General features: G+C 45.5%; 2 protein-coding genes across 5 annotated transcripts; both read left to right on the forward strand.

Moving 5' to 3' along the window:
• Positions 1 to 529: 529 nt before the first annotated feature.
• Positions 530 to 12,217, forward strand: LOC108918788 (WAS/WASL-interacting protein family member 2-like). 3 transcript variants are annotated; one of them, XM_018726334.2, is made up of 10 exons: positions 544 to 608; positions 1,493 to 1,538; positions 1,746 to 1,855; positions 4,886 to 5,021; positions 7,802 to 7,934; positions 8,689 to 8,817; positions 9,371 to 10,051; positions 11,208 to 11,423; positions 11,694 to 11,795; positions 12,138 to 12,217. In XM_018726334.2, the coding sequence occupies exons 4-10, from the start codon at positions 4,956 to 4,958 to the stop codon at positions 12,176 to 12,178; spliced, it is 1,368 nt and encodes a 455-aa protein (XP_018581850.1). In that variant the 5' UTR covers positions 544 to 608; positions 1,493 to 1,538; positions 1,746 to 1,855; positions 4,886 to 4,955; the 3' UTR covers positions 12,179 to 12,217. The 3 variants fall into 3 exon arrangements, with proteins under 3 accessions (XP_018581847.1, XP_018581850.1, XP_018581848.1); XM_018726332.2 differs by lacking the exon at positions 1,746 to 1,855 and adding an exon at positions 3,691 to 4,670; XM_018726331.2 differs by lacking the exons at positions 1,493 to 1,538; positions 1,746 to 1,855 and having other exon boundaries at positions 530 to 608.
• A 4,413-nt stretch (positions 12,218 to 16,630) lies between these two features.
• cdc6 (cell division cycle 6 homolog (S. cerevisiae)) lies at positions 16,631 to 25,398 on the forward strand. 2 transcript variants are annotated; one of them, XM_018726215.2, is made up of 12 exons: positions 16,631 to 16,699; positions 18,390 to 18,625; positions 18,956 to 19,144; positions 19,249 to 19,448; positions 22,055 to 22,197; positions 22,668 to 22,774; positions 22,866 to 23,005; positions 23,636 to 23,736; positions 24,126 to 24,193; positions 24,291 to 24,463; positions 24,573 to 24,713; positions 24,937 to 25,398. In XM_018726215.2, the coding sequence occupies exons 2-12, from the start codon at positions 18,394 to 18,396 to the stop codon at positions 25,021 to 25,023; spliced, it is 1,581 nt and encodes a 526-aa protein (XP_018581731.1). In that variant the 5' UTR covers positions 16,631 to 16,699; positions 18,390 to 18,393; the 3' UTR covers positions 25,024 to 25,398. The 2 variants fall into 2 exon arrangements, with proteins under 2 accessions (XP_018581731.1, XP_029103283.1); XM_029247450.1 differs by lacking the exon at positions 16,631 to 16,699 and adding an exon at positions 16,794 to 16,991.
• The last annotated feature ends 1,767 nt before the right edge of the window (positions 25,399 to 27,165 follow it).

Consider the following 27,165-nt stretch of genomic DNA (forward strand, 5'->3'; position numbering starts at 1 on the left):
CGGCGTTGCGGGGCCGAGCGGGGCCTCAGCTCGGAATCCGATCCCGCGTTACCTTCCGCCATTTTGTCGTTTCCCACCTTTCATTTCCGGGTTTCCCCGCGCGCACGCGCGCGTACCGAGGAAGAATCGTCTGGCGCTGGCAGCGCGCAACATGGAAGCTCGCAGCAGCTGATCTTTTCGCCGCTGTCGGCCAGAAACGCCACGGAGGCAGACGCGTCTCGTCACTTTAGCTGTCAGGGGCTCCGTCAGCAGCAGCTCGCGCCCCGCTGAACGTAGCCGCTTCCACGCCAGAAGCGCTAAAGTGCCACCGCACGCGCCGGCGGCGCAGGCCGACACAGAGTGAGTGAGTGAGTGAGTGAGAGAAGCCAGCCAGCTGCCAGAGCTCGACTCTAGACGCGGGATACACGCCACGGGACACTTGACAAACAAATAAAAAATAAAAACATTAATATTTTATCTACGCACAGAGAGAAAGAGCGCGCGAGAGAAACGGGTGTGTAGTCGGTAACACTGCGTTCGCCGGTAGCTCGCGATCGAAGACTGCTACAGCCTCGTCGTCAATCGATGTTGTCGGAGAGGAGCGACTGGAGATCTTCGCTCGCGACTCGGTAAGTGGAGCTCGTGCGAATTTCTTTCGCGCGCGGCGAAGGGGGTACACTTGGTGTGTGGCGTGAGGCAGCGCGCGCTGTCGTTCTCCCCACAATTAGTCTAGTCTAGTGCGGTTCGGTGTGTCGAGTCGCCGTATTCGCCTTTCCCATCAGGCAGGTAACAGAAAGTGTGTAACACCGTCCGTACAGTACTGCGTGTGGCGCACACAGGGCCTCGGCGCTTTTGTTGACGAGAAACATCATGATGTTTCACTTGGGGGAACACACGAGCACGGTCCTGTTCAGGAACACATACCAGTGTGTGGGTGTGAAGAAGCTCTTTTTTTTTTTTGCCTCCAGTTCCTTGTCCGGGGGCAGACAGGGGTGTGTGCGCGTGTGTTAGGGCCTGCAGGAGCAATGGTGGTTTGAGGTGTCACCACTGACTGTCACTGTGCTCGAAGGACCCAGGTTTGAATCCTTCTTGCTGTAGTACCCTTGACGAAGGTACTAATCCCAAATTGCTCCAGTAAAAATTACCCTGCTGTATAAATGGGTACATCAGTGGCAGTGGTACCTGATGGACTGGCACCCTGTTCATAGTCGCCCATTATTATGCTCAGTGCTTCCAGGATAGGTGCTGGACAGCTGCGACCCTGACTAGAGCAAGCGGTAGTAAAGCAAGCTCCAGTGCAGTTTCCTTCTGCGATCAGTGAAGTATTCGATTTACTGTGAGTCACTTTGGACTAAAGTAACAGCTGAAGAATTAAAAGAAGGGCAGTAGAGTGGCACATTGGGTAGCACTGGTGTTTTTCACCGCCTGGACTGCACTGTTATACCTGGGTTCTATCCCCACCAAGTCTGTGTGTAGTTTGCACATCCTCCCTCTTTTTGTGGGTTTCCTTTAGGTACTCTGGTTTCCTCCCATGGTCCAAAGCCATTTGAGTTGATCTGGTGAGTCCCAATTGTTAGTTGTGTGTGTATAAATATGCGAATAAATGTACGATTGACTGTAGGGAGTGTACCGTTGTGTAAATCACCTTCAATTAATGGGTCTGTTAAATACTGCTTAATAATCATCAGTGTGTGTCGCTTTGGAGGAAAGATCTGCAAATTGAATAAAAGTAAATATGTATGAGCTTTTTTGTTGTTCGTTGGCAGCTGGGGTGAGAACCACCTTATGCAGGAAGGGCCACATCCAGGACGAGGAACGTTCCGGTAGCTCCTCGGAAGTGCAGCCCTGTTTCACTGAAGTTGGTTTGTCCTCAGAGGTGCAGTAAAAATTTGAATAAAGAGTGATGCTTTGTTTATGTGTTAGTTTTCTTGACTTCTGGCTGAGAGTTTTGAATAAAGCTTGTGCAGCCGTTTCCTCCTTTGCTGGAGAACGCAACCTTTGAAAGGGTTCTTTCACCTGTGAGCTGTACCTACTTGGGCACTGAGTCATTTAGTCATTCAGGTTGTGGCTGTTATTCCACTCTTTCCTCACAATTCTGGGAAGATTTTCCTGAAGGTCCACTAATGGTTTCATGTAGGTGTTTCACAAATTAAAAACAAAGATCTCACTATAGTGAGAAATTTAATCTGCTACTTAAGATTTCAAGACTGCATTCTACTTCTGGACTCCTTACTTTTTAGTGCCTTCAAATGGGCCAGAGTGCGCATATCTGTATGTGAGAGAGAAAGGAACTTTACACAGTTGGTTCTGCTACAACACAAAAGTGGTGTTCCTGTGAAACTTTGCATTATATCAGTTTATATAATAAAGATATTTTTCAGTGGGGCAAAATGGTTGACACAGAGCAGGTTATAATAAAATTCCCCTTCAAAACATTCCCCACAATTTAATGAAGAAATTGCAGAACCTGCCCAAAACAGTCTGTTGCAAATAAATGATAAAGCACACTCAGCTTGTATCGCAGAAATCAGAGTATTGAGTGTACACCGGTGAGCAGCGGTGTTCGAAGGTGTTGGGGCGGATGGCATGTGTACGATGACCTGTCGGGAGGTCTAGACAAGGAGTTGGGGGCCATAGTCACAGAGGAAAGGATGGATTTTGTGGATGCTATAAATGAATGATCACAGTAAATACTCGTGAAACATCTTTAAGCAGTTTAGTAGGGAGGTGTTTGCGGTAAACGGGTACTGGCATTTGTTGAGAAGATTTTTTTTTCTCTTTATTATTGAGTTTTATCTCCACTTTACCGTGGTAACATTACACCACCTCCTCCCGGGACTGTGTGAAGGAGCAGCCCTCAAAACATAAGATGTGAGCTGTAGAAACTGGAAGTGATTTGAATTAGATGGTCACACATTCCTAATTCGTTTGGGTGTGTTTTACTTCCGTGTATCACCTCTCTGAGTAAATCCACATAGCCTTTGTTTTGCTGCAAACAGACATTTTATAAATGGAGCAGAGCTTATTAGAAATGTATAACAGTTTATGATGAGCAGGTGACTTCTGTCCCTGCTGCTTGGATGGACACTGATTTGATCAGACTTGATCTGTCTCCGTGGGAGAACTGTGCCGCTAGATTGGTGGAAAAGTATTTAAATTATTTCACTTTACCAACGTAATGAACAGCTCTTAATGAGTCAGTTACACTCATTATTTTGCTGCGTATATATGTATGTATATAGTTATTTACATTTATTCATTTAGCAGACACTTTCCTCCAAAGCAACGTACATCTCATAGAAAATGTTATGTACACACAGACTTAGACAAAAATTTGTCACATTTTTCTGAAATTTTATGGGTGTGTATGTCAAGGAGTTGAATTTTATCAACCTTTCCTGACAGTACTAGAGCCAGCTGTTGTAGATCTAGAAATTGCACATAAGGTGTCTGTTAGTGAAAGGATGGTACAGAAACCTTTGATCACTATTTTGACACTTCCTGAAAGAATAACATTTACATTTGTTAGTTTATGAATTTTGAATTAGTGTGTGAATTTCCCTGCAGAGATGAGTTAAGTATTTGTCCTATGGTTATCTGTATCAGTAAGAGCCTGACAAGGACAAGTGTTTGGGGTTGGTACCATTTGTAACACAAAATAGCAAATTGTACAGTTGGGGGAGGAAAAAAAATTGATGTACATCTTTCTAGGATACACTAAGATTGGAATGACTGCTGTCGAGTCATTGGGCTCATGGAGAGCACTTGGTTTTCACGATTGGACTTCACTTTGGAGTGTGGGAGGGAACCCGAGCAAACCCAGGAAGAGCACAGACTGGTCAAGGTTTGAACGTGGTTCTGAATGTGCAGCCCAAGTGCTGCCCAAACTCTCTGATGATAAATTGTCATAGGAAAACATTTATTATAGTATGAGTTAGTATTTAAAAAGATGAATTGTGGAATTGTTCAGTTCCCACAACACTTATTTGTAATCATCCGTTGACGTGTATAGCAGTAAACAAACATTGTATGGAAGCTGAACAGTCAGTTTTGTGACTGAAGCACCATGGATCATGATGGTCAAACCAGAAAGGCCATGGTCAAGATGTCCTTATCAATAATGATACCAGGAGTTATTACAGATCATGGTGAGGAAAAACAGACCCCTGAGTGTTGACTGGATGTTTGGACACAGCGGGTTTCTAGGTTTTCCATACATCTTGTTGATAAGCAGTCCAACATGTCCTCTTTGTGCAGTAGCCAAAATGTGTTTACAAAGTTGCAAAGTGTCAGATTCACGTGTCTTTTTTTGAAAAAGTATAATGTACGTTAAAGCACTAGATTTTATTTGGATTTTTTTTTTAGTGCAAATGTTAAGATTCCCTGAAACTGCAACGATGGCGTTACGGTCCATACAGTTCACTGATTTCTTGTACACCTTTAACAGAACAGAGTACGGAAATTAAAAGCAAATGGGTAAGTGCCCAATATGTGTCGGTGTGCCTGGCGTTTACCGCACATTCCTCTGGAATTCCAGTGCAACGCCGTCAACACCTGAAGCCCGCACAGTCACATTCCAGTTGTGCTGCGAAAACTTGTTTGAACACTCTTTGAAAGTGTTCTTTACCTCCAGTTTCTCTTGACCTCGACTCAAGGGCCTGATGGTGCCTGGTGGTGCCGTTGTTTGAGAGGTACTGTTGACCAGTTCATCCCATAAACACTGTGTGCAACCAAAATTATTTTAAATTAGATGCCTGAGTTTTCCAAAAACATTTATCTGTCATTCAATATTTTTACCAAAAAAAGCTGAAGTTTATGCCTCACATCAGTGTGTACCATTCACTACAGCGGCTCTGCGACTTTTTATCGCTGGTTTTAACAGGTGTGTTTTTACTTTGTATTCTAGTTCTTTGTGTGCACAGAAATACGCCGCAGTGACACCTTGAAGAGAAGCGGCGTATAAACTGAGGGACAGGATGCCAATTCCTCCCCCTCCCCCACCACCCCCTGGCGGACCCCCACCGCCCCCCACATTCAGCCAGGTCAGTCTTAGCATTTCATTTTTAAATGGCAAAATGTTCAAAATGTGCAAGTCCTTGAACTCAGTTTTTTTGTTTATGCAGATGTCTTGATTGCTAAGAAAGAGAAATGAAAAAGAAAATCTGTCACCATTTTATGGTCTTGGAGAATTCGGTCTTTAGAAACTCGAGAGGTGGATGCTGGAATGCTTGGCGACAATAAGCTGATACCAGAAGCCCTGCTGACAGGTGACGTGGTTATGGTCCTGGCTTTCCCTGTGGAGACTGTACTACGACTGTCAGCACAGGCTGTGGTTCTTTACCGCAGTGTTTTCTTGGTTGGATATTCATCTGTCACTTACATTGGCAAAGAGAGAATTTGGTGCTCGTTCATTTTCTGTTAATGGATATGGACTATGATCTGCCCTGTAATTACAGGAAGCTATTATTTTTATTGTCTATATTTTATCATCTATATATTAGGTTTCTTGTCTTGCTGTCCATAAGTGGTGCTGTAAGAACAGGCAGTGAATAAGAAACGTTAACGCACATATTTCCATATCTTAATTTCAGTGGCTATATTCATCTGTCTTGTGCTATACCAGCTTTTGCTTTGCTTTCCAGCTAAAACTTTTTCCAAAAACTTTTGTCGCAAACTTCAGCTTTACTGTGCATCTTGTGGTAAGAGTACGGTGAGTACAGTGGCATGGTAGCACAGCGAGTACCACTGCAGTCTCTCAGCCCCTGGGTGGTGCAAGAGGACATGGGTTCAATCCCTGCTCAGTGTGTGTGGAGTTTGCACATTCTCCCCGTGTCTGTATGGGTTTCCTCCGGGTGCTTTACTTTCCTTCCACAGTCCAAAAAAATGCTGTTCAGGTTCACGCATAGTGTGTGAGTGACTGAGAGAGTGTATTCTACTGAAGTATGGATGAGTGACCCATTGTAAGTAGTGTATCTAGCAGTGTAAGTCACTTCGGTGAATAAGGTATGTGGGCTGACAACACTACATAGTGTTCATTGGAAGTCTCTTTGGAGAAAAGTGTCTGCTAAATAAATGTAAGAGTATGGTTTTAATGTCAGGAATGCAAACAAAACAGTTGCTGTTTGATATTAATAGTGTCAAACAATAGTTTCCAGCTTAGGTACCTGAATAACTTTGAAAATAAATGGGTAATTGTAAATACACACACATTTTCAGAACCGCTTGTCCCATATGGGGTCGCGGGGAACCGGCGCCAACCCGGTAACACAGGGCGTAAGGCCGGAGGGGGAGGGGACACACCCAGGACGGGACGCCAGTCCGTCACAAGGCACCCCAAATGGGACTCGAACCCCAGACCCACCGGAGAGCGGTACCGCGGTCCAACCCACCACGCCACCACACCCCCTAATTGTAAATACACACCGAATAATACCCAGAATTGCCGCAGGACATTCTTATTCAGGATATAAAATGTTTTAATAGAAATGACTAAAGGACTGCATTATCATGCCAAAATAGAAATACTCAGGTTCATCTGGTCAACAGCTCACGTCCTGTGGGTTGGCGTGCAACACCTGTGTGATGAGCTGATGCTTTGTATCTCCACTTTCACTTTTCATGCCCACAGTACTTGGGATTGAACCTCCAGGACAACTTGTACCAGCTTTTTCTCACAGTTTTTAAATTTTGCAAAAGACTGCAATTCTCAACGTCTGGTGTCGACATCTTTGTGGCAGACAGTGGCCATACATACACAATCAGTATTTTTTAATGAGCTTAAAACAAAGTAAAACCGCAGGCTGGCACTCTATTATGAAGAGGAAAGTGCCCAAATATTCAGTTAATCCATTTGTCCATAAATTACAGTATGTTTTAATATAATGCTGTGTGCAGCTGTGGTAAGTGTAAGTGAAACGCGGAACTAATCAGTAAGGCATGGTGATCAGAAGTGTTTCACAGATCACATTCCAGCACGCAGGTGTGAAAATGTGGCATGGTAACATTGTAACGGTGAGCGTGGCTGAATTTGCAAATGAAAACAAGTTCCATCTGTTGCAAATCTAGGTGTGTTACTTAAAAATTGTATTTGAAAATTGCTTGTGACTTTGATAGGACGTACATCATGTGGAAGGCTCAAGGTTTAGTTCTCATAAAATGTAATCGATAAACTACATGATTAGACAAAAATCATGAGTCAGCTTAGTAATCTCAACACTTGAAAACAATGTGCTCTTATTTCCAAACAAGTCAATTATTAAAATATATAATGGCATGTAACATTCCATGCGTTTAAAATGGCTCAAAGTTGTACATTTTACACTGTTCTTTACAGGTCTCATAATTACAGATGATAATCTTGTGAACTGGTTATATATATATATATATCAGTGCAGCAGCTTTTGTGTCATTGTTTCCCTGGCAGACATGTGTTTTAAAAGATTTTAATTTTTGCTCATGGACACTGGGAATATTTTTTTTTAAATTTTATTAATTTTCGTTTTTTGCAAAGCTCGGTGACAAAGATGAACAAAGTCAAAGATGTAACTCTTCAGGGCCTTCCTGCAAGTAATGAGATCCTAGCCTTTTGGACCTTTTCCTGGGGAGTTTTATGCATAGTTCTGATATTTCTTTGGTGTCTTTAAAGAAATAATAAAATTGATTTTAAAAAATCCAAGACTATTCACATTATTTATGTGGTAGACCACAAATCTTTTCAAATGCAAGAGTAGTGCTCAAGCCCACACAAGCCACCTTACCAGCTCTGAAGTCCCAAATTATTATTATAATAGAAAATATGTGATTAATGAGTATTTTTCTCCAGGCAAATACAAACCCACCGAAACTAAGCCGTGATGAGGCCAAAGGCAGAGGGGCCCTGCTGTCAGACATCTGTAAGGGCGCCAAGCTGAAGAAGGTTGCTGTGATCAATGATAGGAGTGCACCTTTGATCGAGAGTGAGTCGCTCCTGGGGCATTTTCACATTCAGCTCATGGGGCTGCTGTTCCATTGCGCATCATTCTCAACTAGTAAATGTTATGCTGCATAAATGAGTAGTGTATAAATGGTAATCAAACGGGGATGCCCCAGCACACACACTGCACACACATTCCCAGCAGCATCTACACATGTAATGTAGCTTTGGTCAGTGATGGAAACTGAAACAAATCAATTCCAGTGTATGGCTGTAATAAGACTATGCATTTTACTCTGCACTCACTCCCAACCATACACAGTTCATAACCAGTCCACAGCCACCCGCCCCAAGCAGACATCCCACAATGCAGAGCAAGGTGAACCTAGAATAAACACCAGTAAGAACATAGCAGAACATTATGGGTCTCACAAAGTCACTCAACCGTGTACAGAAACACGGCAGTCTTAGCGCAAGGCACTGCAAAGAAACTAATGAACGGTTTTCCCCCTTAGCACCGTTACAATATGCATCTGTGTTTAGTCTGAGCAGTGAACAGTGCAGTACTATAGGAAGTGTACAGTAAGTAATAGCTGTGAAAGAGCTGAAGGAGCACAGGTAGACTGAAATACAGTACTGCACGGTAATTAATGCAGGGAAGTTACCCGCTTGTGTAGTGTTTTCATAATTACTGTTAAATTATGTTAAATGTCATTCTTTCCGTTTTAATGGGATTTGGTGACCAGTTCTGGTACTCAGGAATGCTCTGTGTTTTAACTATGTCATTCTGTGTCCAGAATCCAAAGGGAGTGCTGGTGGAGGTAGCAGCTGCAGCTCTGCTGGGGGCATTGGAGGTGGGGCTGCTCCTCTGAATCCAATGGGAGGACTCTTCCAAGGGGGTGTGCCTAAGCTTCGACCAGTTGGAGGCAAGTGCAACCTTTTATATTTCGCCAGATCAACATGGAAATTTAAACTTGACAAGTGAATGCAGCATCTTCTCCATACTTAATACATACAGACTCAAATTATGGCTTCTGGAATACTATCCAGAAAATACAGTTGTAATTGTGCACAGTTCGATAAAACCAGCAAATCTCTCCAAATAATTATCAAGAAAATTTTTTCAGTGCAACTTATTTTTCTGAAACAAAAAAGTACATGCTCTCTGTGTGGCTACTCTCTGATGGACTGATGTCCCGTCCAGGGTATACCTGACCCTAACCTTGCTCCCAGTATTTCTGGGATAGGCACTAGATCACTATGACCCTGATCAGACAACTGACTCCTCAATTTAAGAGCATAGTTGGGATTAGAAGTCTATTCATAACTTTTTTGCAAGTTAACTTTTACCACAAAGTCCTAATTACAACAGCTTAAAAACAGACCTCTTTTGACTTACTCCTTTGGTTAGAAAATTGAAAAGAAAAAAATTAAAATAAATGGAAAATGTAATGGATAGGATGCCTGTGTTTTATCCAGATGGATCAGTGGGACGGTCAGCGCTGCAGCCTCCTGGGTCTCGACCTTCTGTGCCTCGTGCCTCTGGTGGCTCAGTGAACCCCAACGCTTCTGGGTCTGGAAATCAGGTGGATGGAGATACCAGTAGCCTGCAGGCATCCCCTCCAGAGCTACCCCGCTCCCACCGGCCTTCCCTCCCGGACATATCCCGGCCACCGAGCACCACTAGTTCCTCTGGGGGTATGAAACACAGCTCCTCAGCCCCACCGCCGCCGCCACCTGTGAACCGCCGTGGCAATGCTCCCCCTGCACCCCAGCAGAAGGCCACCGCCCCCTCCTACAACAGGGAGAAGCCGCTCCCACCCACCCCTGGACACAGAGGGCTGCCATCTTCTGGCCGTGATGCTGCACCTCCACCACCAGTTAAACCTCCTCCTTCACCACTGAACACCTCCCGGCCTCCCAGTGCATCCTTGGTACCACCACCTCCACCATACCGCCAGCCGCCTGGAGTGTCAAATGGGCCCTCGAGTCCAGTGAAGGAAGCAGCCCCAGAGCTTCCTCAGAGGCACAACTCCCTACACAAGAAGATCCCATCTGGCACCCCATCACGAGCCCATGCCCCACCGCCTCCACCCTCTCCATCTCCCCAGAGCAGCAGGCCACCCCCTCCAGCCCGGGAGCCACCTGGCCGTGGAGCAGGTAGTAAAGAAGAGTGTCACTTTCAGCTCTTTTCTTTCTTGTTTCGTGAAACTTTGGGAGCTTCTATCATCTTTGTGTCAGGTGCAGGTATCAGTGGTGGGATTTTTTTAAGATTGATTAATTGGCTTTTGGGCTTGTTTTACAGTGCAGAAAAACTGATTCATTGACCCCAGTGTTTTTTAGTATTCACTTTTACAAGATTGGAAACTTCACCCAGAGGAGAGATTTGAAGGTGCTGGAATTTTGTTTTTACTTGTATAAACACGTTTAACTTAAGGCACGAAATTTTAATTTAATTACATAATTTAATTTTTTCTTTAAAAGTTAATTGCAGTGTTAAGCTGCTTACAGTGATTTTCCTATTTATATGGGTGGGGGATTTTTGCTTTATCAATTCGGAATAAGTACCCTAATCAGGGGTATTATAGTAGGAGATGGGATTCATATTTGATTATTAAATGGTACTGGGCAATTGGCAAGTAGCATATAGATGGTTATTTATCTTTATATGTACAGGGTTTAACTGATGTACACAACTATTTATTGAACTTGGAAATATTCTCTGTAAAAGTAGCTATGGCTGTCAAAAGGATATTTTCAGTATTTTGTTAACTTCATATTGTGTCCATCTACAGAATTTTTCATTGCTCTGTGTATTCCAGTGTTAACATTTTATAAGGGCATTTAGAGACATTCAGGGTGAAACCGGAAGGTCTTTGCACCCAAAGTTATTTTATACTCTGTTGCCCTTTGTTCGTAATCACTTGTTCAGGATTTGACCTTGGCATTACAGAAGTGTACCCAGGAGGATAAATATTTTTCATAGTCCTCTAAATGACTACATTCCAGATCATTTTCAGAAGCACAGGGTGCCAGTGCATTCATGCTATTGTGTTACGTGTTAGCTGTAGAACTAGCAGCCCTGTTCTATGAATATCTGTGAAACATGGTGCCACAGTAACATTACAGCAGCATCAGAGGGACACAGATTACTGTAGAAATTTGGGTTGAAACAGCCTGTAAGATAAGCCTATGAAAATGGCATATGCGGTATGAATGTGGAAGGGTGTCTATGTTTTTGTCTGATTTTGTTAATGCATGTGTTTGGTGTATGGTACACTTGAAGGTATTGTTTCACCGATCTCTATGTGTATAGCTCCACCAGTACCACCTCCTATGGTAAGGAATGGTGGAAGAGAAGCTCCCCCGCCCCCGCCCCCATACAGGATGCACGGTAGCACTGCTCACAGTGCTGTGGATTCGCAGAGCCGAGGGAAACCCCCGCCCCCTCCATCTCGAACCCCTGCTGGTCCCCCACCGCCTCCACCACCCGTTCGCAATGGGCACACTTCCATTTCCAAGTCGTTCATAGGTGAGGTGTTCACCTCGCTTTTCTTCTTTCAAATCCTTAATCTATATACATGGTAAGAGCATGTATAACCTTAAGTATAAATTTTGAAGCATTAATAAAATAAACTTTACACCAGTTGTTCTTCCGTTTAACAAAACACTTGTGTGTGTGGCAATTTGTATCCACTAGTGGGCTGTCTGTTTCACTAGCATAACTGAGCTGATAAAATCCCTTGTAAAACTTATGAAATGAGACTCTTCTTGGCTTCTGCCTTCCCCTGTCTCCTCCCAGATGACTTTGAGTCCAAGTATTCCTTTCATGCTATTGAGGACTTCCCACCACCAGAGGAGTACAGGCATTTCACTAAAATCTACCCCAGCAAGACAAACAGAGGTGAGCGCATCTGCACTGCACTCTGTCATCACCACTCATGCTCCAGAAATTGGCTTGTTTTCCTTCCCTGCACTGTAAACACAGTGTATAATATATGTATGAAAGTTATGCTCAGTTTGTGGAAAAATTCTTTCAGTAGTGATGTGTGGAATACAATAGTACAGCAGCTTCCAAGCATGTGCATTAAGTGCTTCAGACGGTAAACATGACTAAGTTGTTACATTTCTTTGGGTTCTCTTTGTTTCCATGCAGTGTGCTTTTTATGCAGGTATTTGCATATATGGCCTGTGAGTGACCACTCTTGCTTATGTCCTCCTTTGTTTCCACTTTCTGGTTTGACAGTGATCAGGGGGGCTCCGCCATTGCCACCTGTGGCAAGGTGAACAGTGTGACAGATCCCTACTACTGTACGCAAGACAAAAGTTGTACACAGACACATAATGACCAGCCTGTACCATATCATCCTAATGAGTTTACCGACCCACTGACACACACAAGGCCACCCCACTACAGTCCATAACCCTCACAGCGAACAAGCCTATTCCAGTGACACTGGAAATGACCACTTTGTTGGCGCACCGATGCTGTGCGAAGACTTGGAAACAGCAGAGAAAGGCCAGTTCAAATTTGCACCAAGCCACGCGCAAGACGAAGAATCCCTATGCATTGCATCTCCTCTTTTGACATGAGAAAGGAGCAATAGAGGCCAGATAAAAGGACCAAGAATAAGGTTTGTCTCCATATGACTTGGTAGGGAGGTGCCTAATGAATGGAGAAGGTACTGAACTGCTGCTGTGCCTGGCCACTGGCCTGATGCCACATGAACTGGGACTTGGCAATAGTGCCATGTTGTGATGGGGTAATTGGTGTAGGGTATCTCCTTGCATGTTCTTGGTTTAGTATGTTTTCTGCTATGTTTTTAGTTTTGTTTCCCTGCGTTTTATGTTTAATGTTATTGGGTTTTGCAGGTTGGGTTCATGGTGCCAGAGTTGAGACTCACCTCCTTGGCTGAGGAAGCAACATGTAGAGTAACAGTGGTCTTGTGCAGTTTCCTGTCATCAGCTTTGTGGTCAAGGCTGTCTCATGGTTACTTAGCCTGGGAAATGTTTTCTTTTAGAAATGTTTGTTTTAGCATTGCCCAGTATACTGGGACTTCGTAGAGGAGTCTGGGAGGAAAGCCGTTCTGTTGCAATTCATCCTTGAAAGCCAAGTGCCAATAACAGGTCGAATGTGACAGGATTGTCCTTTTTACGCTTCTCTGGTTGGTTGAAAGAGAAACCTTCCTCTGCAGACACACTGATTTATATCAAATCGAGGCTGAGGGTTACTGGAGGGGCTCAACCGTTTCTTTTTTGGTGAAGGTAGTAACCTCATCTCCTACCTTAGAGGATATGTGACACTGTGAAAGTCTCATTGATTTGTTTGTCTTAAACATGTCTTCCAGTGGCAAGCCATTTCTAACAGGTAGACTTCCCTGAGCACTGATACGGTCCTTGTCAGCTATCCCTGAATGGGAGTGTACTCCGCTTTTCTCGCAGATGACAACAGGCAGAGGCACTTACCTTGATTACTTCCTTCATTTCTCTGTTTTGCTTTTGTCAGTTGGCCTTTTGCTCTCAAGGACTCTGGCACTGTGGCGTTGTGGATTGGACACGTTTCATTCGTATCCCAGTGGTAAAACACCAATGTTGGAGCGCTGCTGCTGTGGTTGGCACACACATTTTTCCTGCGTCCTGTGGCTCTAGTGGGCATTTTTTCTGTCCTTTGCACGCTTAACAAAGAACAGGGACTGTCTTACATTCCAGCACATGATTTAGTGCACTTGTGATTGAGGAGCACCAGTTTGGTGTCAGCCCCAGATATCAGCTCAGCCGCCACATGTACTGTAAAGGTGGTCTTATTCGCTTATGTTTAATTTACAGTACCTCGTTTATCAGTCAGGGCTTATGTTTGCATTATTAGTATTGCTTCTTCTGGAAAACAAAAGATCGCACATAGCTGACGTTAAACCACAAAGCAACTGCAGTGTGTCTTTTCCAAAAGACTGCATCTGTTGTGTTGCTGTAAGGAAACGCAGGTGAATCTGTAGGTCTTGTTGGCCTCGCTAACACTAACCTGAACACTAAAATCAACACTACAGACATTCTGTAGTGGAGAAATCCACCACTTCGCTGAGGTTGTTCTCAAGTCCTGGCTGCAGCATATCGGTCGGGGGAGCTGGATGTGTTGCAGCGCATCTGGACTGACTGTCCTACACTACACTTTGAAAGTTTTTGTCCTTACTTGGCCGTTTGCGTACGGCGCAGTTTGAATAACTTGAAAGGCACCTTGGCAATGAAGCTCTGTGAATGAATCAAGTATTGGCTACTCGGTGTGTTTCCTGTAAGATGGATCATGAAAATCACGTTCCGTGTATTTACTTTCCGTGGACAGCACAGTGTCCAGTAAAGTCTAGTCCTACCTGCTTGCCAAGGGCAGCGTGTAAAGACATTCTTATAACAGTGCATTCGGACCTCCGTTCATCTGCTTGGTAACTATGACTTACACAAACATGTCCATTCCCAACCATTGCTGTGGAATGCTACATTTATTTAATATAGGGGAAATACTCTGATATACTTCGTCATGTTTAGGTCTTGCCAGATGTGTAAACACTTTCATTTGAACAGAACATTACTTAGAAAATGCGCAGTATCATTTAAGCTGAATGCCTCTGTCATAACACAAAGAACTACTCTTTAATGTGCTCCAAACTGTGTGCTGTGATGTCAAGAGCAAAGAGCAGAGGACACCGTCTGAGATGCTTTGCTATGCAACAGGAAGCCTGGTGCGTTCGCTCAGGATCCTCTGTCCACGTTAGTCACCGTCAACCAAAAAACAGAAGGAATGGAGGTGCCGCTAAATTTTTCTGCTGGTTTGCTCTGCCTCATTCACCCGTATGCTAAAACAACGGTTTATTTTTGTAAAGATGAGCCAGCTAATGTGCAGCATTCTCACAGAATTGCTTTATCACTACCCACGACCCTGGAGTGAGAATTTTTAGCTGAGAATTGTCTGTAGTCGTTCTCCATTCTCATCAATAACCTAGCTGGACCTTTGCCTTACATCTATTGTCATAATTATCGGTACAAATAAATTTGTTTTTAAAACAAAAAACAAAAAAGCGATTAAGAGACTATTAAAAAGACCATAATAAAATGTATATTTACACTATGTTAATTATGGTAATCATAGCCTTTGATCTATTTTTGTTGTATAAAGCTTGTAATATAGTAAACAAAAGAAGAACGTAAAAATTAGGTGGATTTTATTGAAAGCCCAGCGACATTGTTAGCTGGGCCTCTGTACTGTACGTATATGTCTGTCTGCCTCTCTCACTCACTGAGGTTTCTTCTGGACACATTGACCGGAGCTGCTTTGACTCACATTGAGGGACCTTCTGTTTCTCTTCATTCATTATCACTCCATCCGCGCTTAACTCAAGATGCCGTCTGTCCTACAGGGGTCATTTCACTCTGCCTGTCTGGCCATGTTTTACAAATTCAAATAAAATGTGTAGAAAAAAGTAAACACTGCTGGTAGTTGTTTTCTTTTGTGCATTTGGGTAAAGAATGACATTTCTGAAGATGTTCTAGAGTTCTGGCTCACACAGCAACTCAACATGGCACACACAGCAAGGAGTGCTCACCTTTGTCCCCTCCAGGTTATGTCTTCAGTATCCCAATCTTTCACATGTGGTAAAGATTAATAAGGGTCTGCTCTAGCGGGATAAGAAAAACTTCTGCTGATTACAAGGATGGACACAAACCATCATAGGCTTGATCACTGGTGACATTCTGCTACTGAGCACCATTGTACTGTAAGCTAAAAGCTCCCGCTCACATTTTCTGTATTTTGCTTTTACTTTGTAACCAGGGTAACCACATGAAAATCTGTTGAGAGGAATGTTGGGCCTTGAAACTCTTCCCAAAATTTCCATTAGATCAGGGTTGCACATATAGGGACTTTTATTTTGACCTTTTCTCTTTCCCGGAACCGGAAGTTGACTTCTTTTTCTGCTCACTGGTTCGTGATCATAAAGGTTATCTCCATGAGGTCATGCTGTTTAATATTATTTAATAGTTATTTTTGAGAAAAGTCAGGCTTAAGTCACTGCGATACATATATGTGTATAATTGCAGCAGATGGGCCTACATCGAAAGTGCGCGGACTAATAACAAGCAGTGAAACATTTTGTTATATGTTTGATACTAAAAATGATCAAGGAACTTAAAAAGGGAGAAAACGTGAAGGCTTCTTATTTTATGTATTCTTTTAACACGCGCAAACCTTCTGGGGCCGAGAACAGCAGAGTTTTGATCAAAATCTGGACTCAACGAATTAAATCCGAGCTCACAATACCAGCCTTTATATTCGAAATGGCAAAATCTCTCTGGTTTTAAAACAATCGAGCGAAAATGCGCTCAGAAAACGTTTGATAAACCACTCAGTTGCGCTTCATGTAATCAAATCACGATTGATCATTCATTACTGCAGACTGATTAATTGGATTAAGGACAGTGGAGGCGGTCCCTAAGGGAAAATGACTAGTAGTGCTACTCTGAAGCCGCTTTTTAGTGAATTTAACTCAGTTTCAAGCATGTTTTAACCCACTTTCTACAGAAAAACACTTCAGGTCAGCAGCGCTTCCACCACGTAATCGACTTTGGCGGGTTTTGCCCTTTCCCTATGATTCTACGTCAGTAAAATATTGGCGCGTCTCAACGTCATCCGCCAATGAGAGCTGGAGGATGTGGCCGTGGGCGGAGCTCCGAAGCATAGGAGGAGGGGCTTGTTCAGAATTTACGCGGCAGTTTAAGGCTTCTGCTGTACAACCAACGTGTGTGGGGAAACCAGGAAAGTTGGTAAGTGGTGCAAAAATCATGCATTTTTTATATTAATTGGTTTCATTGATATGACAATTTTTTGGATTTATTTACTGAATAAGGATTTTAATCGTCGGAAATTTCTCGAATTGGACGGTGGAGCCAGACACCTTGGGCTTGGTGTGCTGGTGGTAATCGATCGTTGAAAAAGTGGCACAACTCCGGCGACAGCGATTCATCATGTAAAGAAGGCCTCTTAGTGGCGACCTGATGATCTGTTCGTGATTCGATGTGAATTGAGGACGGAGTCAGTGGCGCTTGTCTAAGCGAGGTAATATTGCTGAGGAAATGGCGATGAGAACCACGTCTTTAACTTTACCTTATTTTGCCCTCGTTATTACAAGGATTACTAGGGAATAAGCATTTGGTGAGCTAAAAATACGTATCCATCGCAGAATTGGACGCTTCTCCTCACTTCGCTCGTTCCCGAGGCAGTACACTGGAGAACATGGCACAGGTTCTGTTAAATTTCCTGGTTTTACTCTGTCAGAGTACTGGCTGCTCATGTGCCACAGTTTTCCTCTTAAACCTCCAGGCTGTGTTACACGGAAACTCCAGGCCGTGCTTATTTGTAAAACGGGCTCTAGTAAATGCGCGTGAATTCGCCGTGGCGAACAAAGCAGCGCGTGATGATAATTGTCTCTTATGGCAGTGGAGTGTATCATCATCATCATCATCATCATGGTGCTTATGTTAATTTCCGAAGAGTATAGCTACCCTTACTGTAAGAACCTATAGGCTATTCTCCGAGGAAAGTGTGTGTGCACGGACGGATGGGGGCTGCGGTACCATCATGTACAGTACATTCAACATTGTACTACGGTACAGTACACGGCAGTCCCGCTCTCTCCACTGTACTGCAGAGCAGCCGCACGAGCCACGTGATGAAGGGCTGTCATTCCTCCTGTTACGGTTTTCTACGGAAAGAGGACAAGCGAACCAACCTCTCGCATCTCTGGTCTCCATTTTTATTTCCCTCCAGCTCCTGTAGGGGGCGCTGCGGCTCCGCAGAGCGCGGGATATCGTTGCGCTAATGCAAAGAGCGCTCGATGGAACGAACACGCACACACTCGCCCGCCCAGTACACTGGGTCTCCTCACACTGTACCTAAGTTTCAACTAAGATGCAAATTTGTATTTTAGTGGTGTTTTTTAATACTTAAGTATTTTTTTTTCCCTCATTTTTGTGCTGCTAAATATTTAGAAGCTCATTCTTGGAAATAGTACTGGAAATAAAAGGATAATAGGCAGCAGAATTTATTTATTTTTTTTAATGACTTGCTGAGTGGAGGATCGGGAATCAGCATGTTAAATTTTTTATGGAAATGTAATTCCTAAGTTTGTCTGAAGTTTCGTTGATCAGTGAAATGGATGTAAATTGGTGTTTTTACTCGTTTCTCATTTACCCATGTATTTAGCAAACGCTTTTGTCCTCATCCTCCTTGTCCACGCTAACCGAATGCCCGGTTGTTACTCTTCAAAGATGGGGAAATTCAGCCCCTTAATCAATTTCTCAGATGTTTGTGGTGTGGCAAATGCTATGCATCAAGCCTCCATAAACAGAAATGTGTGTGTGTGTGTGTGTGTGTGTGTGTGTGTGTGTGTGTGTGTGTGTGTGTGTGTCCAGACTCTGTCCATCTGACATTTTAACACATGTTTTCACATTGAAGGAAGATGTCCAGCTCGTGTTCCCGAACACAGCAGCCCACCCTGGCGTTCCCCCGCAGGAAGTCATCACGCATTACCTCGGGGATGAAGAGCGCCGCCCTACTGGGTGAACTGTGTCCCGCAGCCGCAAAGTCGGCCCGAGCTGCAGCTCCTCCTCTAACCAGGAGGAAGTCCAACAGGAGCACCCCCAAGCCTTCTGGGATGACTGTTGCACCTCTGAGCCCCCGCAAGCGCACAGGTAAACACGCTGTGATACTGCAGGCCATTACCAATGTGCTGCCTCGTAAGCCTGAGTATGATGTGTTTTAATAAATACAAACAATTTTGCCAAAAATGACATTCAGCCTTTACACATCTGATACATACAGTGAACAGTGTGTGTATATACAGTGTTAAAATAAAGACACTGAATGTGAAGTGATACATTTGGTAATGAATGTTCAGTAATTTAATAATGCTCAGTTTATCATTATTAAGGAGCATCAATCATCTTCACAAACGGTTTATTAATACAGACACTTCTCTCCAAAGTGACTTGGTGTTGAGCTGCTTACACTGATTTACTCAGGTGACGACAACGGATGCAACGTGCCCTCGTCCCTCTGCTGCTCACCGTCCAAGCAAAGCTGCCACAGATCTGGGGACGAGAACAGCCCCGCATCACAAAGTGCCCCCTCCCCCCTCAGGCCCTCGCAGGAGGCCCCCTGCAGCCGGTCTGCCAAACGGGCCCCTGTGGCACGCCTCTTTGCAGCAGAAGGTGTGTGTCTGTGCTCTGTCCACCTGCTCTGTGTCTGTCTGTCTGTCTGTCTCTGACAGTGGGTCTCCCTTTCTCTGTTGTCACCCCTCTACCCCCACCCGCAGAGGCGCAGTGTCAGAGTGTGAAGCAGGCCCTCCACACAGCTCTGCCCGAGCGCCTGCTGTCCCGGGAGCAGGAACAGGCGTCCATCCGCTCCTTCCTGCTGGACAGGGTGAAGGCAGGATGTCCAGGCAGCCTTTACATCTCCGGGGCGCCAGGGACAGGCAAGACAGCCTGTCTGAGCTGCGTGCTGCAGGACATGGAGGTGAGGAGCGATGTACAGTTGGGCACGTGAACTGGTGTACCAAAGCCATAGGCTGTGGAACTCTCCTTGCATTTGTGTAAGGAGTGTGTAAGAGCGCTAATGCTGTGTTGGGGTCCTGCACCACCTCGAAGCACAATGTGACCAGTGACCACTGGACCGTATTGATTTGCCTCCCATTGGAATTGTGGGACACTCCAGTTGACGACTTATGCTGAACTTCACTGGTTTTCCAGTCACACGGTTTCAGCAGAACCAACTTTAAAATTAATACAGGACCTGCACATGACACAGAGTCCGCATCTGGGACGTTCGTTGCTCAAGTTCTGTGTAATGGCATGGTTGGATGTACAGTCTTCTAAAACATTCTACACGTAGCTCTTGCTTTTTGTTTTTTCCCCAAGGGTTTGATTATGTAAAACCTCAGATGGCAATAACTGAAATTTACTCAATTACATTTTTATCAAGGGTCACTGTATTCTAGTCTGTCCTGGGAACCCCATGGGTGGGACACCCATCCATCACTGGATGTTTATCATCTAGCCACTTGTTTTTGTTTTATTATCTGTACAGTCAATAAGAGCTCTAGATGTATCCCTCAGTGTATTCATTTGGTAGAGTCTCCAAAAATCAATGCTACATAGTTAATTTTAATGTAAAAATTACTCATCATTACTAAACACAAAAATAGGAATCTACAGAGACCCTCTTCAGTGCAGCATTTCTCATCTTATCAATCTTGGACACTTGATCACTGGACACAATGTAAAGTGTCAGGAACTAATTGTGTTCCACACTCTTTCCTTCCCCCTAAGGGCTGGATGTAGAAATGCAGGTGGTATTTGCTCCACAGCTATTAAGGACAAAACTGAGGAAAATGAAGTTAATAAAATCTGAAGTGTTAACATTTGGGGGTGCGGTGGCGCAGTGGGTTGGACCGCAGTCCTGCTCTCCGGTGGGTCTGGGGTTCAAGTCCTGCTTGGGGTGCCTTGCGGCGGACTGGCGTCCCGTCCTGGGTGTGTCCCCTTCCCCCTCCGGCCTTACGCCCTGTGTTGCCGGGTAGGCTCCGGTTCCCCGTGACCCCGTAAGGGGCAAGCGGTTCTGAAAATGTGTGTGTGTGTGTGTGTGTGTTGACATTTGAATTATGAACTTAATATGTTCAGTTCATAACTCAGTGAAGTGTAGTTTAAATTGCTGCTGAAGGGTCTGTCGGGACTCAGGGTGTGTTGCCCAACTTTGCAATAAACACTTACATTTTACATTTCTTCATTTAGCAGACTCTTTTCTCCAAAGCAACGTGCATCTCGTAGAAAATACAATTTGTACATTGCATTAGGAGAAAAAGACCGTTCCAGATGTGTGATTCTTAAGTACAGTTAGTTTCTTTCACTGCACCAATATTCATCACAGGAGTAGCTGCATGAAACTTTATCAGAATGTTGACGATTCCTGATCTCTACTAGTATGTGTGGGTTTTTTTTTTTTTTGAGGTGAGTTTTAACAGTCTTTAAATGTGGACAAAGATTCAGTAGTTCTGAGTGAGTGGGGGAGGTTGTTCCACCACAATGGAGCCAGAACCGAGAACCTCCGTGCTTTACCTTTTGTGCGCGGGACCATCAAGCGGGCAGAAGTAGACGAGCGAAGGGGTCTGTCTGGTTGAGGTGTAGCGGTTAATCAAGTCTTGTAAATAGCTAGGACCACTTTTATTGATGCATTTGTAGGCAATAACCAGGGTCTTAAATTTGATCCGGGCAGCTATAGGAAGCCAGTGTAGAGAAACGGGTAGAGGAGATGCATGGGAACGCTTCAGCAAGTCAAACATAACTCAGGCAGCAGCATTCTGTATCAGCTGTAGAGGTTTGATGGTGACAGCAGGAAGGCCAGACAGGAGAGAGTTGCGGTAGTCCAGATGGGATGTCACCATGACCTGGACAAGTAGTTGGGCAGAGTCTGTTGTGAGGTATGGGCAGATCCTGCGGCTATTACGCAGGATGTATCTGCAGGTCTGAGTTGTGGCTTCGATGTGCTGAGAGAAAGCTAAACTTGTCAATCATCACTCCCAGATTCTTAGCTGAGGAGGGAGGCAAAATGAGTGAGTTTGAGTGAGAGATCATGACAGGAAGACAGGCCTGCTGGGAGATGTAGGGTCTCTGTATTGGAGAGGTTGAGTTGTAGGTGGTGATCAGACATCCTGCGGAGATGTCCGACAGGCAGGTAGCGATGCACGCTGAAATGTCTGATGCTCCAGATGGAAAGGAGAGGAAGAGCCGGATATCATCAGTGTAGGAGTGATATTTGAATCCATGGGAGGCAATGACAGGTCCAAGGGAGGAGGTGTAGCTTGAAAAGAGCAGAGGACCTAGTACTGAGCCCTGCGGGACACCAGTTGAGAGAGGCAGAGGAGAACAGCAGCCCTGCTGGACTATTTGATAGGTTCTGTCAGATAGGTAGGGCTCAAGCCATCTAAGTGCCGTTCCTTTGGTCTTAAGAAGGGACATCCATCAATCTTTCACTGGATAAACGGATTACATAAGTGATGCGGTACTATGAGTCGAGTAGATATTTACAGTGTTTTAATGCTGAGCTGTGCACATGGTTCTCTTTTCCAGAACGATCTTCAGTCAGTTCAGAAAATTATCATCAACTGCATGACGCTGCGCAGCTCCCAGGCAATCTTCCCCCGGGTTGCCAAATGCCTGGGCGTTTCTGCTGACGACCTGGAGAAGCATCTTACTAAATCAGGCCCTGCAGTGTAAGTGCCATGTTGGAGTGACCAGAACCAGATTTTTGCCACGTCTTAGTCTCAGAATACACCTGGGAACAGAAGTCAGTCAGTTTGTTCACACTGCTTCACGGTGGATGTTTGATAGACTTGATTTTTACCAACTTGGAACATTAAAACATCAGTTAAATTGACTGGAAATGAGGAACGCACAACCTCCTGGTTGACCGATTGAACAGAAGGGTGTGTATGTGCACATCAGCTTTCCACTGTCTTCCTTATCTGCTGACCAGTGAAAGATGGGTAGTTATTGATTTTTTTTTTTTTTGGGCTTTGGCTCTGAGCCCCACTTTCCTGTTCTGAGTGTGTTTTGCTGCCACCTACAGGCTGCATGTGGAAACGCAGGTTTCTCTTCAGTCAACAAACTTGAGAAAATGTGAATGAACGGAAAAAAGTATATTAGTGTGTGTCTGTCTGAAATGTTCTCTCTGTGGTGTCAGGTTGCTCATCCTGGATGAAATGGACCAGCTGGACAGTAAGGCTCAGGATGTGCTCTACACCATATTCGAGTGGCCCCACCTACCCGGGTCCCGCCTCTGTCTCATTGGTAAGTGGTGGGTAGTGCCTGTGGGGTCGGTCGAGTGGGCACACGCATGCGCACGCAGCTCACACGCTCCTGTCCCTCCGTCCTCACAAAGGTGTTGCCAATGCACTGGACCTCACAGACCGCATCCTACCCCGCCTGCACACCCGGCCCGGCTGCCGCCCAGCACTCCTCCACTTCCCACCATACAGCCGAGAGGAACTGACCGCCATCGTGCAGGACCGCGTGGCCCATGTGAGTGTCTCTCCCCATTGGGTCCTCCAAAACCCCACAGGCCTACATATACAATGTACAGATATACCATGCGACACTCTGGTAGTGTAACTGCACACTACATGGGGGGGGGGGGGTGACATCTTCCCAAGCTTTGGGTTTGAAAGCAACCACATGGGCATCACACTTCCACCACAGTGTTGCTCTATATGTAAAAAAAAATTTTGTGTGTGAATTTTTTTTTTTTTTTGTTTCACCAATCTTTAATCCTTGCTGTGTTTATAAGAATAGAGAAACGTTGACCTGTTGATGAATAGTGAGGCAGTTGGGGAGAGGGGAGGAGTGTGTCGTGTACACAAGCTGCTCTCTTTACGGCCGAGACTGGGCAGCAAGAGGCATTCTTTTTCCTGACCTTTCTAGAAGGTTCTCCAGCAATCAGCGCAATAATACCATGGGTCCAAAAGACAGCAATGTGTTTAATGGAAAGAGTAAAAAAAGTTCTGTAGTGCTTAAATGAGGGTAAATAATAGGTTTGTAATGGGGTAAATGATGGATGTAAAAACGGTAAAGATGTGCCATCTGAGAACAGATTTGCCAAGTTCCTGTCCAGAGTGTGTGTCCCTGACTGTGTGTGTGTCTGTGTGTGTCCAGGTGGCCAGTGAGGTGTTGCTGGACGCATCTGCAGTGCAGTTCTGTGCCAGGAAGGTGTCGGCGGTGTCGGGAGACGCCCGCAAAGCGCTGGACATCTGCAGGTTGGTGAAGGATCCCCTGCGAGCCTTCGGTGGTTCCTCTCAGGGCCACGGTTTGGATGTGTGAGCGGACAGTGTAGACAGTAATTGGAGTTGTTGTTCTTTTAATGTGTTTTCCAGAAATTCTGTGAAAGCTGTAATTGGCACCCCCTAATTACAATACTAGACATAAAAAAATATGGTTTTGAAAATTCAAAATTTGAAAGAGGAAAAAGTGTGTCCAAAGTGTTAAATAACTCTAGACACAGGACACCCAGCCGTTGGCGGGAGCATCACTGCCCTGCAGTGTGCGCACATGGTGCGCTAGGATGAGCGGTCAATAGTGCCACTTTGCTGCAGTCTTGTGAGGGTGACCCATGCTCAGGGTCCCAATAACATGTCCCTGTGTCCAGGAGGGCCGTGGAGATGGTGGAGTCGGAGACAAGGTCCAGGTTGACCGCCGTGACCTCAGAATCCAAAGGTGAGGTTTTGGTGCCGCGGTCACCGATATCCCCGCCGAGACACGCCTGTGAAGTGTCGGTGTATTGAAGGCTGTGCCATTCCTCTGTGTGCCGCAGTGTCCCGGGTGGGCGTGGCCCAGGTGGCGCGGGTCCTCTCCGACGTCTACGGTGACCGCATGGCATCCAGGGAAGGAGATGGCGAGAGTTTCCCACTGCAGCAGAAGCTGCTGGTGTGCAGCCTCTTAATGGAAACACGCCGGGGAGGGGGGCGTGAGGTGCCGCTGGGCAAGGTGAGCGTCGTGTGTGTATCTTTGTGTTGGTGTGTTGTTGGCACCATACTACAATCCCTGTCACTGAGCCTCTCTCTCCCCTACCCCCTATCCCCCCCCCTCCCCCCAGCTCCATGAAGCATATAGTCGCCTCTGTGTCCAGCGCCACGTGTCACCTGTCAGTCAGAGTGAGTGCCTGTCGCTGTGCTCCCTCCTCGAGAGTCAGGGCGTCTTTGCACTCAGGAAGGCCAAGGAGGCGCGAACCACCAAGGTAGGAGGGGCACAGATGGCAATGCGTATCGACATATTCCAGTGTCTTCTGTTAATTGTGATTTACTGTATTGTAATCTATTCTATTACAGCTCAATAGAATGTAATGCAACATATGGTTGTAGTATTATATTGTCATCTATTGTACAATTCCTGATATTTTACCACCTTGTGTCTGTCCACAGTCACTGTCCCTCACTGTGTCCCTGTCTCTTGGCCCACAGGTGTGTCTGAAAATTGAGGAACAGGATGTGGAGAATGCGCTGAAGGACCACACACTTTTGGGCAGCATCCTGTCCACCTGCCTTTGATAGGAACTGACCGTCTCCTTGACAACCATCCTGTGAATCCAAGTGTTCACAGTGCTGTTTCCCTCGGCAGCTCTGGTGTGTGTGTGTGTGTGTGTGTGTGTGTGTGTGTGTGTGTGTGTGTGTGTGTGTGTATACATATATATAATACACACACATATATATACCCACAGCAGAGCACTGTAGGTTTCCCTGCTGCCCTCTGGTCTCACTGGTAGTTACAGAAACTGGCTGTATTTTATTTACCATGTTTACTTGCTCCTCCGGCTGTATGTTTTCCTTAGAATATAAGTAGCATCTGCTGAGCTCTGCTCACCCCCCTGTTCAGTGAGAGCTGGACAATGTCAGTATCAGTGCTTTGTGTCCTAATTTCCATGAAAATTAAAATCAGTTTTAAAGTTTGGTGGAGTTCTGTTTCTGCATACTGTATGTGTGCATTTGTGTTAGACAGCCCAAGGGGTGTCTATAGGACCTGCTCCACACACTGCACCCTAAAACTGTTTGACCTGTGAAATACTACTTCAGCACATTAGTGGCAGCTGACAAAGGAGGTTTGTTTATAAGCTATGTGACAAAAAAGCGGGAAGTGATGGCTGAGTGCTTGTAGTTCTCAGGTGGGATGCAGCACAGTGAGCACAGCCACACCTCTCCATAGGATAGCCTGGTAGCAGCCAGTAACGCTGGTGCCTTGCTGTGTCTGGGCTGTGTGTTGCTGCACGGGTTTGAGTCCTGCTCCAGCTGGGCCCATTTGGCTGTGAACGCAGGCACCACCTGCCGAGCTGTGCAGAAGAGGCCTGTGGTAAATCCCTGCTGTACCACGCAGGGTGCAGCGGTTGGAGCTGCAGTCTTTGGAGTTAAATGTTGTAGGTTCAAATCCCACCTGCTGCTGTAAAGCTCTTGAGCTAGGTACTTGCCCAGAGCTGATATAGTAAAAGTTACCCTAGTGTACAGGCCATGTCACAGTGTGAAGCACATTTTTAAACACACCACATGGGCGTTTCTGCCTCTGAGCCGCGAAGTGACGGTTTCCAGCTTTTGCCCAGGGCTTCTTGTTTCTATGGAGATAGGCTATCGTACACATATACACACATGTACAAACTCATTGACCGCAGGGGGGTGCCACCTGTCTCCACTTCAACTGTCACTGCTCTCTCCTTACAGTTGCCTTCTACTGTGTTTGTATACAAAAATGGTTAATAAAGGTCTAGGTGGTATGACAAGCAGTTCAGTCCAAACTAGTGTGGCATTTTTGTGCCCAAATATTACCGTAGTACAGCGTCAAATCAAGCGCTAGCTGCACTCTGAGGTTGCCGCTTCTTCTCTAATCAAACCAATAAGACACACAGAGCGCCACGGCTAACGGTGGCGTCTCACGTGCTGTGGATATGAGGTCAATGCCCACTGAGTGTGTGCGCAGCTTGCGTGTTCTCTGCATGTTCCCATGGTGTGTTTCCTGCCCCAGCCCGAAGACATGCGTGTCAGGAGGATGGGTAACTGAACTGTTCTTAACCTCTATGTGTGTCTGACCCTGCTTCACTGGACAGTTGTGCCAATGACTGCAGGCGCTTTACCGTAGTATGTCATCTTGAAGGGGGTGCGGTGGTGCGGTGGGTTGGACCACAGTCCTGCTCTCTAGTGGGTCTGGGGTTCAAGTCCCGCTTGGGGTGCCTTGTGATGGACTGGCGTCCCGTCCTGGGTGTGTCCCCTCCCCCTCCAGCCTTACGCCCTGTGTTGCCGGGTTAGGCTCCGGCTCCCTGTGACCCCGTATGGGACAAGCAGTTCTGAAAATGTGTGTGTGTGTGTCATCTTGGAACAAGGTGTCATGCGAAGGCTAGTTAAGTCACTGTGTGTCATGGGAGAAAATCTGCTAATAAAACAAATTGTAAAAAAGTATACACTTCCGCTCAGAGCCAAGAGCAGCATCTTGGCCCCCCTGCGCACAGGGGGTTTCTGTCTGAGGATGTGCTGGACCCTAAACGGCGGTCAAGTCAAGGGTGCGAGGCAGGCAGGCTGCTGCAGGAAAAGCAGTCCTAGGAAAGGGGCGTGGCTTGTGAAGAAGAGCAGGCATGTCTAGACACTAGTGACTGCAGCCCAGGCAGGTGAGTCACCTTAGTGTCCCTCGTCCCCACGCCAGCTTTCAGCTCG

Source organism: Scleropages formosus, chromosome 21, assembly GCF_900964775.1.
Source record: "Scleropages formosus chromosome 21, fSclFor1.1, whole genome shotgun sequence".
Taxonomy (NCBI): Eukaryota; Metazoa; Chordata; class Actinopteri; order Osteoglossiformes; family Osteoglossidae; genus Scleropages; species Scleropages formosus.